Here is a 14,511-nt window from a genome sequence, read left to right on the forward strand (position 1 = left end):
CTGTGGAACGCCCTCCCATCAGATGTCAAGGAAATAAACAACTACCTGACTTTTAGAAGACATCTGAAGGCAGCCCTGTTTAGGGAAGTTTTTAATGTTTGATGTTTTATTGTGTCTTTTAATCTGTTGGGAGTCTTCTCTTCTCATGAAGTGGCCAAAGTATTGGAGCCTCAGCTTCACGATCTGTCCTTCCAGTGAGCACTCAGGGCTGATTTCCTTCAGAATGGAGAGGTTTGATCTTCTTGCACTCCACGGGCCTCAAGGATGAAAACATTAGCAGGATTTTAATCTCACTTGTAATGTAACAAATATTATGGACAATATGGATAGATTTAAAATATAGATTATGAAATCATGTGCAGTTGAAAACGTTGCCAATAGGACCAACGGAGGGGATGGGGCGAAGTCTCGAGATTCAGAGAAATCTCTTTGTATGGATATGTATTTGGTTTTGTTATAAATTTATACAGTGGTACCTCGGGTTAAGAACTTAATTCGTCCTGGAAGTCTGTTCTTAACCTGAAACTGTTCTTAACCTGAAGCACCACTTTAGCTAATGGGGCCTCCTGCTGCCGCCACGCCACAATTTCTGTTCTCATCCTGAAGCAAAGTTCTTAACCTGAGGTACTATTTCTGGGTTAGCAGATTCTGTAACCTGAAGTGCCTGTAACCTGAAGCGTCTGTAACCCGAGTTACCACTGTATGTGTAAAATCAAATAAAAACGATAATTAAAAAAAAATCCCACCTTTACCGCCCAGGACCTCAAGGTGGTCCACGAAGCTCTCTCCTCATTTAATCCTCACAGCAACCCTGTGAGGTCGGTTGGGCTGAGAACCAGTGAGTGCCCCCTGCAGGCCACCCAGTGAGTTTCAACTTGGCTCAGTGGAGGATTTGAACCGTGGTCCTAGTCCGACACTCTAACCACTACACCACACTGTCTCTCAAACTACAGTTCCCGGCATTCTTTGAGGGAAGCCATGGCTGTTTCAGGTGCCATTATGATGCTTTTTTTTTTTTGCAGAAGAGGCCTGAAGTTGCATCTTCTCACGGCTTCGTCTATTGGGCTTTAGTCACGGTGTGGCAGTGGCCCAAAGGGCCACAATAAATGTGATAATGTGTACCCCTGTAAATCCTTGAGTGTGCTTCTAATAGAGAAGTTATGGGAGCCTGTTACTTTATGAAACATCATTTTGCAAGCTGCCAACCCCCCCCCCCCCAAATTGGGGCAGAAATACAGCTAATATGTGAACCACAAAGATACAGCTCAAAGCTAGAGCATAAGTTGCTACATGGTGCAAATGGTTCCACGTAACACAAGTTCCCAACATGCGCACTAAAACAATGTAACAGAACACGGTGGGAATCAGAACTTAATCAGCAGAAATTACCAGTGCTTACTGCGCATGTAGGGACGCGGGTGGCGCTGTGGGTAAAACCTCAGTGCCTAGGACTTGCCGATCGTATGGTCGGCGGTTCGAATCCCCGCGGCGGGGTGAGCTCCCGTTGCTCGGTCCCTGCTCCTGCCAACCTAGCAGTTCGAAAGCACCCTCAAGTGCAAGTAGATAAATAGGTGCCGCTTTATAGCGGGAAGGTAAACGGCGTTTCCGTGTGCTGCGCTGGTGCTGGCTCGCCAGAGCAGCTTCGTCACGCTGGCCACGTGACCCGGAAGTGTCTGCAGACGGCGCCGGCTCCCGGCCTCTTAAGTGAGATGAGCGCACAACCCTAGAGTCGGACACGACTGGCCCGTACGGGCAGGGGTACCTTTATCTTTACCTTTTTACTGCGCATGTGTATTAAACATAAAATGAGGTAATGATGTATATGATTGGTGAAAATTGAAATGCTTTGTTTGAAATATCACTGCCTGGACCACCGGGCGGGGTTGCAGTTGTAATAAACGAAAATCTGCCCTTATTCCTTTACGGGGGACACAAGAGCCCTTATAGAGTCCTTTGCAGGTTCTCCATCGGTTAGAGAAAATAACAGAGGCCAACCAGAGAATATTGAGAAGCAAAGCAGCTAGGAAGCCTGATCTTTATTGAACTGTTGCAACAGGGTGCTCCCCTCACACGCAGGAGAAGGAAGAGGACCCTGAACCAAGGTGTGCCTGCCCTTATATAGACATTTTAAATTGCTCGTCCTGGAGTTCAAAACCACCCCCAGACACATCATACACAAATCACAGAAAGGGCAGTCTACAACAGAAATCCGAGTGTGTTGTTTATCTCCTGTCTGGCAAGTTACCTGTTAATGCTTACTTGATTGGATACCCTGGGAAGCCTGGCCAGTCTTTTGTCATGATAAATACTTAGTTCCTGAGCCAGGTCACAGGCTCACCCTATTCATACACAGACATACCCTTAAGACAGGGTTTGTGAATGAAAAGATAATGGGGAGGCTTTTCCATTTTCCTTGACCTTGCAGAGAAATCATTTGGTCAGTTTGGGAGTCAAAATGGTTTCAGGGATGTTTCCCTGTGCTGCTTCAGACATGTGGTTTATATATTTATGTACGTGTTTGCTTGGTACATTTACGAACATTTATTATATATATAAGACCTTAAATTTTTTATTTCACAGTTTTGCGGAACGATCTGACTGTGACCTATTGCTTTGCAATAATCAACGCTGGACTCCTAACTCCTCAAGTTTCTGAGTTTTATTGGCGTAAACTCAGGAGATAAGCAATTTTCTGGCTTACAACAACGGGAGTGTTGATTTCAGCTGAAAAGGAGGAGGAAGCAATTGGACCACGGAACCAGTGACAATTGTGGACGATGGTGAGCTGTCAGTGGCTCAAGTTCTCTCCTATGTGTGACCTTGGTGGCTCAGCATATGTCTGATACTCGAGACCAACAATTGGCTGTACGTCACTAGAGGTTTGTGGGCCTCTTGTCTTCTAGGAAATCATCTCTCTTGATTGTCCTCTCATTGAGGAAGCCCCTGATCAGCTTCTAAGGAAGCACAGAATCCACCCGCCGCCTTGGAAAATGTGTCTATCTTAGGCTAAGCAAAGCATGCATCTTATTCTGCAGGAAGGGACTGCCTCACTGTGGTCATATCTAGAAATTTTCCTTTTTTAAAAAAAGATACATGGAATCATAGAATTGCAGAGCTGGAAGAGTTCCAGAGCAGTTTTGGAAACTCAGATATAGAAGCTAATCGCCAAATGCACCTTAAACCTAGGTTATGGTCAGCACAATGAAATGGCTAGGCACCATTTTTATTTTTTTACAATGAAATTTATTATTATTAGTCATTTCATTTCTATACTGCCTTATATTTTAAAGGAAAAAAAAAATCTCAAAGTGGTTTACAACACATCACAACATCAAATAAAACAACAGGAAAAACAGATGCTGTACAGTGATGCCCCGCAAGACGAATGCCTCGCAAGATGAAAAACTCGCTAGACGAAAGAGTTTTCTGTTTTTTGAGTCGTTCCGCAAGACGAATTTCCCTATGGGCTTGCTTCGCAAGACAAAACGTCTTGCAAGTTCTTGCGAGTTTGTTTCCTTTTTCTTAAAGCCGCTAAGCCGTTAATAGCCATGCTTTGCAAGACGAAAAAACCGCAAGACGAAGAGACTCGCGGAACGGATTAATTTTGTCTTGCGAGGCACCACTGTACTAGTGGAGCGACAGCTTTTCCTCTTATTGCATCAGGCCACCTGTTCCAAAATACTCCGGAGGCGGCCAGCCAGATGCCAATGCAAGTACATGAACAGCTTCTCCATTGCTGGCTGTCGCTGCCGCCTGGCACTTAAAGGTAGACTGCCTCTCTTCCTGGAGGTTTCATTTGCCTATTAGCAATTTTATTATATTTTATCATATTTTATTATATGGCCATACTTTCCTCAAGCACCCCTGTTCAGGGAAGTTTTTAATGTATGAGATATTAGTGTATTTTTGGTCTTTGTGGAAGCAACCCAGAGTGGCTGGGGAAACCCAGCCAGATGGGCGGGGTACAAATAAATTATTATTATTATTATTATTATTATTATCAAGCGACTAATGCGCACAACCATGTGCGCTGCTGTGAATTATCTTTGCGCTCATTTAACAATATTTCATTCCTCGACCCCGCCAAGTCTGGCCAAACTCCTTTTAATTGGGTGAAAAACACAGAAAGACTACATTTCCCATGATGCACTCTTCCGGGGACCACCGCGGACCAATGGGAAGCAGCGAATTGCTTCGAGGAAATCCCGCATGCGCCACGATTCGCGCTGCGAAGGTACGTCGACTACGTTTCCCAGCATGCAGAGCGGCTCCCCCCACATGACACCCGTGAGCCAACGGAAAGCGGCCTGCCTGCCCTATAATCCTCCGCGGCGGCGGAAGCAGCCTCTTTTCAGCCCGGGCTGTTCGGCTCAAGATGGCGGTGCAGATCTCCAAGAAGCGAAAGGTGAGGGAGGCGGCCGGCCGGTGCGGAGCCGCGGGGACTGGAGCCGGGAAATGAGGCTGGGATGAGGAGCAGAGGGCCGAGCTGTGGGGTTTGAGGTCTCCGGAGGGGCCGGCGGCGGGGCGAGACCGGCGGATGGAGGTGGATTGAGGCCGGTCTCCCCCCTCTCCCGGCTGGGCCTGGCTTGAAGAACATGGCGGCAAGGCAGAGGCCGGGTTGGCCCTGGACAGGCCGGGCTGGGAGACAAGAGAAGGTCGCTCGAGGCCCTCAAAGGTTTGCCCAGGAGAACACAGGAACCTGCGCCATGCCCCACTTAGGCCTTTGGTCTGCCTGGGCCTATATTGCCTGCACTGGCTGGCAGCAGCTCTCCAGGTTTTGGGGAAGGGGACCCTCAAAAGCGCCTGGAAGGGCCACTGGGGGTTGAGCCTGGGGCCTTCTGCACGCAACGCAGGTGCTCTCGCTGCTGAGTGGCTTTCTTTAATGGAAAAAGGATAAGAGGCTGCATTCTAGTACCAAACTCCTATTCCCAAATAAATAAGAAGGGTCTATGACTCTATGTAGTCTCAGCTGGATGCCCTTTGGAGACCATTAAAGCACCAGTATCTCGGTGACTGGTATATGTATTTGGCAGGGATGCTGCTTTTCCACGTGGAGGTTCTGGGGGGCTGTCACAGCTAAGAGCAATTGCTAGGTTTGTCCCCGGAAGCTAAATGAAGTGCTGGAGGACCAGGAGTTTTTGCAGGAAAAGGGGACTTCTTGCAGGGGTGCATCCTGTTTTGGTGTCACTAATGCATTATTTTCCTGTTGTATGCTGCTGCTCTGACAGGGTAGTACATTGCCATCGTTCAGGGTAGACAAAAGTACAAGGTTTCGGCTAAAAGTTTTCTTTTAAAAAGTGGCAACCCGGTTCTGTGGACAGCAGGTTCAAGAAATTTGTGTGTGTGAGAGCGTGCGCTCATATCTAAATTGTACATGAAAGCAGGATCATACCACTTAAAACAGTCAGAGCTTCCCCCAAAGCATCCTGGAACTAATTTATTAAGGGTTCTGATAGTTATTAGACACCCCTATTCTCCCGTAGAAAACTACAGTTCCCAGTTTCCTGTGAAGAGGGATTGATTGTTAAACCACTCTGGGAAGTGTAACTATATCACTTAGCTAAGGTTCTTCCAAGAGTCACGGCAGAAACTTGGGTGGTTCTTAATCCAGTCCATTTCCATTCTGAGTGAAATTCTGAGCCTTTTGGTTATTCTGCACATGCACTGGGCAGGATTGGTGCACATCAGGCCCAGCAGATAGTAACTGCTTGTCGATTATTATTATTTTTTAAACCAGACTTTTCCCCTGGGGTTTGCAGGGTTAAACTGCTGCTGGCTTCTCATAATCTGTTTTGCTCTTTATAGTTTGTGGCTGATGGTATCTTCAAAGCTGAACTGAATGAATTCCTGACTCGGGAGCTGGCTGAAGATGGCTACTCTGGCGTGGAGGTCAGAGTTACCCCAACCAGGACAGAAATCATCATCCTTGCAACCAGGTGATTTGCCTCTGTGTGTCTGGTGGTGGGTGAACAACTCTGCCACTGCGATAACTCAAAAGTCTGGCGGTGTGTTCATATAGCGTGGTTTGACTGAATCCAGGAGGCAATTGAAATATTGAAGCCTGTACCTACTACAGACGTGTATACACTGCAGGAAGATTGAGTGGGTTTGTAAATGTAGGGCTCATGTATTTGAAAACTACCATATCTCCAGTCTCCCACACATGCGAAGTTTGGGGTGGAATATAGGAAGATGCCTTTTACCAAGCCAACCATTGGATCAGCTAACCCTGTATTGTCGACACTGACTGGCAGAGGTTTTCCAGGGTTTAAGACGGAGAATATCCCTGGCCCTAGGTGGAGAGGCTAGGGCTTGAACCTGAGACCTTCTGCATGCATAACACATGATCTGCCACTGCAGCCCCTCTTCTGCATTTTTACCATCTACTGCATTCCTGTTGGATAGGAATGGTTTCTTCCTGAATGTTGGAGTTGGATCAGAAGAGTTGCTGTGGTTTGCATGGTTTCCCTATATATATTGCTCTGTAGAAGCAAACAGCTTGCTTTGTATTCCTCACCCTTTTCAAAAACCACGGGTGCAGGAGCCACTTGGACTCACTTGGTCATAGATCCAGATTCAGACAGTACTTTCCCATGAACTGCAGGGTGAAATACTGATCTAGATTGGCCTTCTGCGTGTTGATGCCCTCTGACTGTTGTAGACGACTGTTATCCTGGTCCCTGACATTCGGTCATACTGGCTGAGGCTGATCGGAGTTGTGATCCGTGAGGGTAGGGGTGGCCTAAGGGCTGCTGTACCTGGAAATCTAACCCATGTTGGGTCAAACAACATGTTTCTAGCATTTTCAGGATTTTTTGCAGCAAAAATTAATGTGGGATTCATCAGTTTTAAGTGTAGCTTAGTTCCTTTTTAAAATGTGTGTTTTTGTAGTTTTAATTCATTTTATGTTGGAAATACTATTATACTTCCTGTTAATGGGTCAGGGACTGTATAATAAAATTGATTTAATTAAGAGCTGGGCCTCTTAATTACACCTGCTGCAAATGATTTGGTGTGGAAAAACAATGGCAGACCCTTCCACCTGTGTGTTGACCCAAGGGCTGCTTTTTGCTAAGAAAGAGTCATGTCTAGTCCTAAATGCACAGCCTAATGTAACTGGGAATAATTCACCTTCCTCCATATCAGCCTACACTCACATGGTCAGCTCCTTCAGTTTAACATCTCTTAATGTGTTGAACTCTGGCAGTGTCAGAGTTCGGACGGGACAAATGATTGCTTTTACACACTGTTTCTAAAAGGGGAAAAACCTGCTGGATCAAGCAACCTGCCTCTTATATTCTCAGTGCTGATAACTTCTAGAATACCCCATGTTATTTCAGCGATTTCAAAATGGAGACTAAAATATCTGAACATCTTAAGTGAGGACTTAATGCCTTGCCTTTGCTCCTTCTTTCAGAACTCAGAATGTTCTGGGCGAGAAAGGGCGCCGTATTCGTGAGCTGACTGCTGTTGTCCAGAAGCGGTTTGGTTTTCCCGAGGGAAGCGTTGAGGTAATGGCTTCCCCAGTTTTCACTTTCTGCTTATTGTGTGCCAAGTTCCCCCTTCAGTGATGATCTGATGACGAGTCAGAAATGGCCACCTGCCTGCTCAGAGTAAACAGCACAGCGCCACGTTCTGTGGTGCTGTGTGTGGGTGCTTGGGTAAAGGTGTCCTGTTCATTGGATGATCTTGAGGCATTTGTCTGAGAAGGGCGAGTCACGGTTTTGGAGTATTTCCTCAAACTGGTGTCGATTTATTGATCTAGGCCGATGTGATTGTAACGCTACGAGAATGGGGTTTGTTTTTCAGAGACAAGAGCAGCCTTGTCTAGCCAGCCACCCTCCTTCCAGCTGTCAGTGGTCCACAACTTCTATCAGTCCAGTATGGCCAGAGGTTGTGTTTGGTGGAAGCTGGATCCCAAAACATCTGGAGGGTTGCAGGAGACTAGGTTGGAGCATTGGCTGCAAAGGTCAGAGGCTTCAAATCTGGGTGGATGAGGGTTAAAATTAGCAAAGCCCCTAACCATCAGAATTGCGAATCTAAAACAAATTTGCAAACTTAATTACCCTTTCAAGTTTCATATAGCTGCTGGACTCGCCAAACACCTATGTTAACCATTAGCGAGCTTTACAAAGCTGTAAGAATCTACTTTTATGCCACAACCATGCTAGCTGGGGGTGCTGGGAATTGTAGTTCAAAACATTTGGAAGGTGCTGGGCTGTGTTAAGAGAAGTTCTCAGCTGTTAGCTTCCCAGCTAGTGCTGTGTTTCCATCTCTTCCGTATATGGCCCTCTTACTATTAATTTCTTTTTAAGTTTTTAGCCCCTTTGCCCCTTCTGTGCTTGGCATGTCTGGAATGATGTTTTTGCCCAGTATTGGCCAAACAGGTTGAGTCACCTGGTTGAGCTTTCCGTAGACACTTTCCACCCTTGGAAGCGTCTCAACGGTGGCATCTCCAAGTTGGCCAACGGTTCTGGAACCAAACTGGCTTTTAAAACGCATTATCATGATACTGCAACAAGGCACAGTGTAAGTGGGCCCTGCACTGAAAACTGGTGTGTTTATGGGATGCCTTGGCTCAGCCTGTGGAGCGGAGGAGAACACCTACAAACCCTTAAGGTCATGTAAGTATTTTCAGAGAGTTCGTGAGTGCAAAGTGAAGATGAGCCTGTAAAGCAACAGAGGTGCCTGCAAGCCTGAACTTTGCAAAAATAAAAAATGGACAAAATGTTCCTGCTTTCTTTTCCAGCTGTACGCTGAGAAGGTGGCCACGAGAGGGCTGTGCGCCATTGCTCAAGCAGAGTCGCTGCGTTACAAGCTTCTGGGGGGCCTTGCCGTCCGTAGGTAAGCAAGCAACACTCCGTCTAATCATTTTGCAATAGCGTTTAGAAAACGGGGGTTTTAATTGTGCCTCTGCGGAAGTTTATAATCAACACATTGGGCTGAATAAATCCCGCCTTAAAGTTCCCCTCATCTCTGCACTGGTGCAGTTGCTCCTTTCTCTTCTGCGTAATGGGCAAAATTATTAATGTAGCATGATGTTTCAGAGGTGGAGAGGACAAGTCATTGCCCTGCAGAGCTTGCAATCTGATGTTCAATATAGGGAAAGGGAGAGCAGAGTGGGGAGACCCTGACCCAGGCAAGTTTATGCCACAACGAATTTGCGAGATTCTTGTTTCTACTCGAGCTAACTTGCCTTGCCAGATTCCCCCAAAGTATGGCCTCTTCCTTGAGCGTTGTTGAATGGCAACCCTTGTAAGAAAGGAAAGAAAAAACCCTTCAGTGATGATACGATGACGAGTCAGAAACGGCCGCCATCTGCTTGGAGTAAACCGCTCAGTGCTACGTTCTGTGGCGCTGTGCTTGGGTACTCCCAACAGAGGCGTCCTGTTCATTGAATGATCTTGAGGCATTTGTCTGAGAAGGGATGAAGTCCAATGTTGGAAGTCTATGGTGATGTGGGGGGTGGGTTGTCCTGCTTAACTTGATAATAAAGCAGTAGATCAGAGGAGAAGGCCCAGCGCAGTTCAACGGAGAGTTTTCCTTCTCTTCTAGGGCGTGTTACGGTGTCCTCCGCTTCATCATGGAGAGTGGAGCCAAGGGCTGTGAAGTGGTGGTGTCGGGGAAGCTCCGTGGCCAGCGAGCCAAGTCCATGAAATTCGTGGATGGCCTGATGATCCACAGCGGAGACCCCGTCAACTACTACGTCGACACGGCTGTCCGCCACGTCCTCCTCAGGCAGGGTGAGTGGGGGAGGGGCAGGCAATCTCTCAGGCAGCCCCCAGTTGGCTTCCTTGTTCCTAAAAAGATTCTGGGCCTTCTGTAACCCCCGGCTGCTTCGTAGTCTAGCTAGGCTGGTTCTCACGTTGCATCAAGCCATGGTTTGGCAGTAGGTCGGAAGCGGGGAACCTTCTTTGGCTCTTCCCAGCCTCCTTGAATGTTCCGTTCTGGAGGGCCACATGCCAGTAGTGTAGGGGGCCAGAGGCAAAAAGCAGGGAGAATAGCTGATGTTACCTCTGCACAGTGTGGGAACTTCTGTGTACTTTTAACATAGGGCCCTAAGGAATTTAGATTAGCCTCAACCAGAGCCAGGGCCTTTTCAACACTGGCCCCGGCTGGGACTCAGGGCCCTGCAGGATCTGATTTATTTCCGCATTTCTGGCCTTTGGCTTGGAATCTATTTGATTCCCTCTTTCTTTTTTCCTTTCTCCTCCTGTGATGGAATTCCTATTTGGGGACTTCCCTGGCTTTTTTCCGGCCCAAGTAGGACCAATCTGGATAGTTAGCCTTGGTGAAGATTTGACGTTTTCATCCCCAAAAAAGTTTTGATTTGATTTGAGTTTCTATTGAAATGAGGCTGCATTTTAATGTTTGAATGTTGTCTTTTAAGCTTGTTTTTAAGTTGTATTTCAATCAATTCGTTTTTATATCGGTTGTTAGCTGCCCTGAGCCCGGTCTTGGCTGGGGAGGGCGGGGTATAAATAAAATTTATTATTATTATTATATCACTTTCTACCCTGAATCCAGGAGAACAAGGAGCATTATCAAGAGTTCACAGCCAGGGCCGGTGAAGGGTGTGGTCTGGGGAGAGAAATCCCAGGGGCCAGATAGAAGCCTGCGTTTGGACCTAAGGTTTCAGACCCCTGCACTAGATGATTGAGCCTTCAAGGACCTTTGGTCTTATTGGTACCCCTTCTTCCTTGGTTTGAGGCAAGCCATAGTTTGCTGTCTTGTCATAGCTTGCACCTGTCTTGCTAACAGTGCTTAAAAAACTCATTTCTTATCTTAGCTTGGTATAAATAATAAAGTTGTTATTATACAATAGTTGCTGGTTGGGACAAAATTGCACACTGATTTGCCTCAAGCCAAGGGAAGGAACCGCCATGTGTTGAGGAGGGAGCACTGAACCTGTAACTCCTTGAAAGCTCAGTTTCACGGCCTGTGAACCAGCTTGCAGAAGTGTCTCGAGAATCTTTTCTGGCTTGTTTCTCTATTTTTCATGCAGAGGTGTGAGAGGTGCCCAAGGACAATGTTCTGAAACACCAAACCCCCCAATACTGCGAGAGGGGAATTGTCTGTTGGTCTCTCTCTCTACAAGTACAGCAAAGACTAAGACCAGGCATGGGCAAACTTGGCCCTCCAGATGTTTTGGGACTACAACTCCCATGATCCCTAGCTAACAGGACCAGTGGTCAGGGACGGTGGGAGTTGTAGTCCCAAAACATCTGGAGTCCCGGGTTTGCCTATGCCCAAGACAGAATGAAGGCCTAGGCTGTGGGTGGCAGAGGAAACACTCTGCCCAGGCTGCTTTTCTTGACAGTGTCTCCTTGTTACTCCAGGTGTGCTGGGCATTAAAGTGAAAATCATGCTTCCCTGGGACCCAAGCGGGAAGATTGGCCCCAAGAAGCCCTTGCCAGACCACGTCAGCATCGTGGAGCCCAAGGAGGAGATCTTGCCCACCACCCCCATCTCGGAGCAGAAAGGCACAAAGCCAGAGCAGCCCCCCATGCCGCAGCCCGTCCCCACGGCATAAGGGGTGAGTCGCTTTGCTTTATTCCTCACGGGTTTTGGGGAGAAAACGTTGGGGGTGAGCCGCAGTGTAAATAAGAATAATTAACAATTTATTATTTATACCTTGCCCATATGGCTGGGCTTCCCCAGCCACTCTGGGCGGCTTCCAACAAAATATTAAAATACAATAATGCATCAAACATTAAAAGCTTCCCTAAACAGGGCTGCCTTTAGATGTCTTCCAAAAGTCTGGTTGCAGCTGTTCTTTGACATCTGGTGGGAGGGCGTTCCACAGGGCGGGTGCCACTACCAAGAAGGCCCTCGGCACTGGACCTCAGGGTCCGTTTAGAACGATGGGGGTGGAGACGCTCCTTCAGGTGTACTGGGCCGAGGCCGTTTAGGGCTTTCAAGGTCAGCACCAACACTTTGAATTGTGCTCGGGAACGTACTGCACTTCTTGGCTGCATGTTGCTGCTAGTGTTTCGTAGAGGGCAATCAGTGTATTTAATGCTTTATAACTGCAGCCCACCAGATGTTGCGGGACTACAACTCCTATCATCCCTCACCACTGGCTTTGTTGGCTCATGGGAGCAGGAGTCTGTCAACCTCTGGAGAGCTACAGGTTCCCTGTACCTGCTTTACAGGGATAAAACAACGCAGGCTGTTGCCCCAGGGATTGTGTTCATGGTATGGGTATTAGCTCCCCACTCACTAATTCTTCGGTTTCTGTTGCAGGTTTAAAAACATCTGGAACAAAGAGTTTGGCGTCTTGTACAAATATCTCTTTAATAAAATCAGAAAAAGACAACATGCAGGAGGTTGTTTCTGTTACCTGCTCACCTTACTTTTTTTTGCCCGCTCTGGGACCTAAATCCTGGCCAACCAATATCTGAAACTTTCTAGTTTTGTTCCCTGTTGATACCCCAGCTCAGATTTAACCATTGAGTCACCCATGTGTTCAAAAGGTTCTATGAACATTCTCATTAGCACCGACCTCGATCTTCTTCAAGCTGAAGGGATAGTGATTTTGCTCTCCCCCGTTGATTACAGCTGCTGTTTATTTGCTGCCCCTTTTTCTGTAGCTGTTTGAGATTCCAACCAACCAGAAATTGCATTCTAGCTGTGTCCCAGCACTGTTTATATGCTGATGTCACTAGCACAAGCAAAGTCCATTGGAGGAATACTTCCTAGGTGTTAGCAACACGAGCAATCCTAGCTCATTGAGATCAATGTATGAATCAAAGCAATTTCTTAATCCTTTTGCGGCGATCCCTGTAAAACCGATAGCAGCAGAGAAGGGGTGGGAAACTTGAATTAGCCTGACTCCTCAGCAAAACAACTGCTGCCATTTTGACTTGACACTCATTCTCTTGCAGCAAAGTGTCTTTGTGTGGAATGCGCTTGTTCAAGGTGCCAACTAGCCAGTCATGCCTTAGTTCATGCAGGTCTGGCTGAACATCCTGCCAAATTTTCTGATTTTCAGTCTGCATTGTGTGACCACTGAGCGTGCTCTGTTCTCATTGGGGTGTTTTCCACTTCTAATTTATTCCTTTTTGTATTTCTGTAAATTTTGAGGATCCCCCAAGCCTCCTGACACCTCCCTTATTGTGGGGGGATAGTACTATTTGGCTGCAGAAGGATTTGCATGGGCAGAGGAGGAGGTGTGTCCTATTTTCACACCCCACCCAGGCAGAGGTTGCCATTGCTAGGCAGATCTTGAGACTGGCTGAGAACCCCTTGACTTGCTTAAGGCTAGCAGGTGAGGCAAGATCGAAGCCAAGCACACTCCGCAGAAAGCTTTTGTGTGTGCTGCAGTATCTAGGACCCCCAGCACAACAAATACTTTAAGAAACAAGTTGGAACTGCTGCCTGGAAGTCTCAAAAGGTGCTGCCCAGCCTGTCCCAAGTCTTCCCTTGATTGGGGCTGCTGCCTTGTGTCGCTTCCCTCGATAGGGCAGTAGCCCAATGCTTTGTGCACAAGTGGGGGCAGCGTTCAGCACATGAACCATGTATTGTATGCAATTCAGTCCCACGGGAAATAAGTTTGCTGCCAACGGGGATTAAGAAAAATTCATGGTGTATAAGGTTCTTGTCTCCTGTCAAACAAAACCAGAGAAGCCTCAATACCAGCTCCTTGTGTTCTTTTTTTCCACTTGGCTAAAATGTGTTCTTGAATTGTGACAAGACCTTTGGGTGGATTGGGTCCTGTGTGTGTGTGTGTGTGTGTGTGTGTGTGTGTGTGTGTTGCTATATACAGAAATGCTTTTTGGTTTTCCTGTGAAAGCCAGATCTGCTTCACTCAAACTAGCATGTGGCCCACAAAGTTTCCCCTGAGATCAGGTGTCCCTCTGGATCATGGGTAGGCAAACTAAAGCCCGGGGGCTGGATCCGGCCCAATCGCCTTCTAAATCCGACCCACGGATGGTCCAGGAGTCTGTGTTTTTACATGAGTAGAATGTGTGCTTTTATTTAAAATGCATCTGGGTTATTTGTGGGGCATAGGAATTTGTTCATTTTCACACAGCCCCATATAGTCTGGCCCCCCACAAGGTCTGAGGGACAGTGGACTGGCCCCCTGCTGAAAAAGTTTGCTGACCCCTGTGTCTGGATGAAGATGCCGGGAAGGATCAATGCTTCTGGACACCCCTAGCTAGAAACCAGTTGCACTCTTGCTCTCGAATCCTGAGTTTTCCATAATGGGCACCTGGTTGGCCACTGAGAGGACAAGGTGCGGTTTCCGATTGGCTGCTGGACCATCCTGCACTCAAATCTGAAGCTGTGTTGGACTTTCGGCTTTCAAAGAATGTTCGTAAACCGGAACACTTCTGGGATTTTGGCATTTGGAAGCCAAAACATGTACCAAGGCATCCGAGAGCCAAGGTACAACTGTACTGGGTCATCTTGGGAGTGGTGGGTGATGAGGAACAAGGTGTTGGTGGCAGCTGCCCTTGGCAGGTCCTATGAAACGGGGGTTGAGGGGCCTGCTATCTTGGCGCTGGA

The 14,511-nt window shown here is 47.3% G+C and overlaps 1 protein-coding gene and 1 long non-coding RNA gene across 2 annotated transcripts; both read left to right on the top strand.

Annotated features, from left to right (window-relative positions):
• The first annotated feature begins 1,415 nt into the window (after window positions 1-1,415).
• Window positions 1,416-3,628, top strand: LOC308475502. The gene is made up of 2 exons (XR_013985270.1): window positions 1,416-1,758; window positions 2,581-3,628. It is a non-coding gene; the product is annotated as an uncharacterized lncRNA (long non-coding RNA).
• A 618-nt stretch (window positions 3,629-4,246) lies between these two features.
• Window positions 4,247-12,319, top strand: RPS3 (ribosomal protein S3). The gene is made up of 7 exons (XM_081002446.1): window positions 4,247-4,405; window positions 5,806-5,936; window positions 7,418-7,511; window positions 8,750-8,844; window positions 9,556-9,743; window positions 11,340-11,536; window positions 12,247-12,319. Exons 1-6 carry the CDS (start codon window positions 4,376-4,378, stop codon window positions 11,531-11,533), a joined length of 732 nt encoding a protein of 243 aa, XP_080858572.1. The 5' UTR covers window positions 4,247-4,375; the 3' UTR covers window positions 11,534-11,536; window positions 12,247-12,319.
• The last annotated feature ends 2,192 nt before the right edge of the window (window positions 12,320-14,511 follow it).

Source organism: Podarcis pityusensis, assembly GCF_964106645.2.
Source record: "Podarcis pityusensis genome assembly, chromosome: 4".
Taxonomy (NCBI): domain Eukaryota; kingdom Metazoa; phylum Chordata; class Lepidosauria; order Squamata; family Lacertidae; genus Podarcis; species Podarcis pityusensis.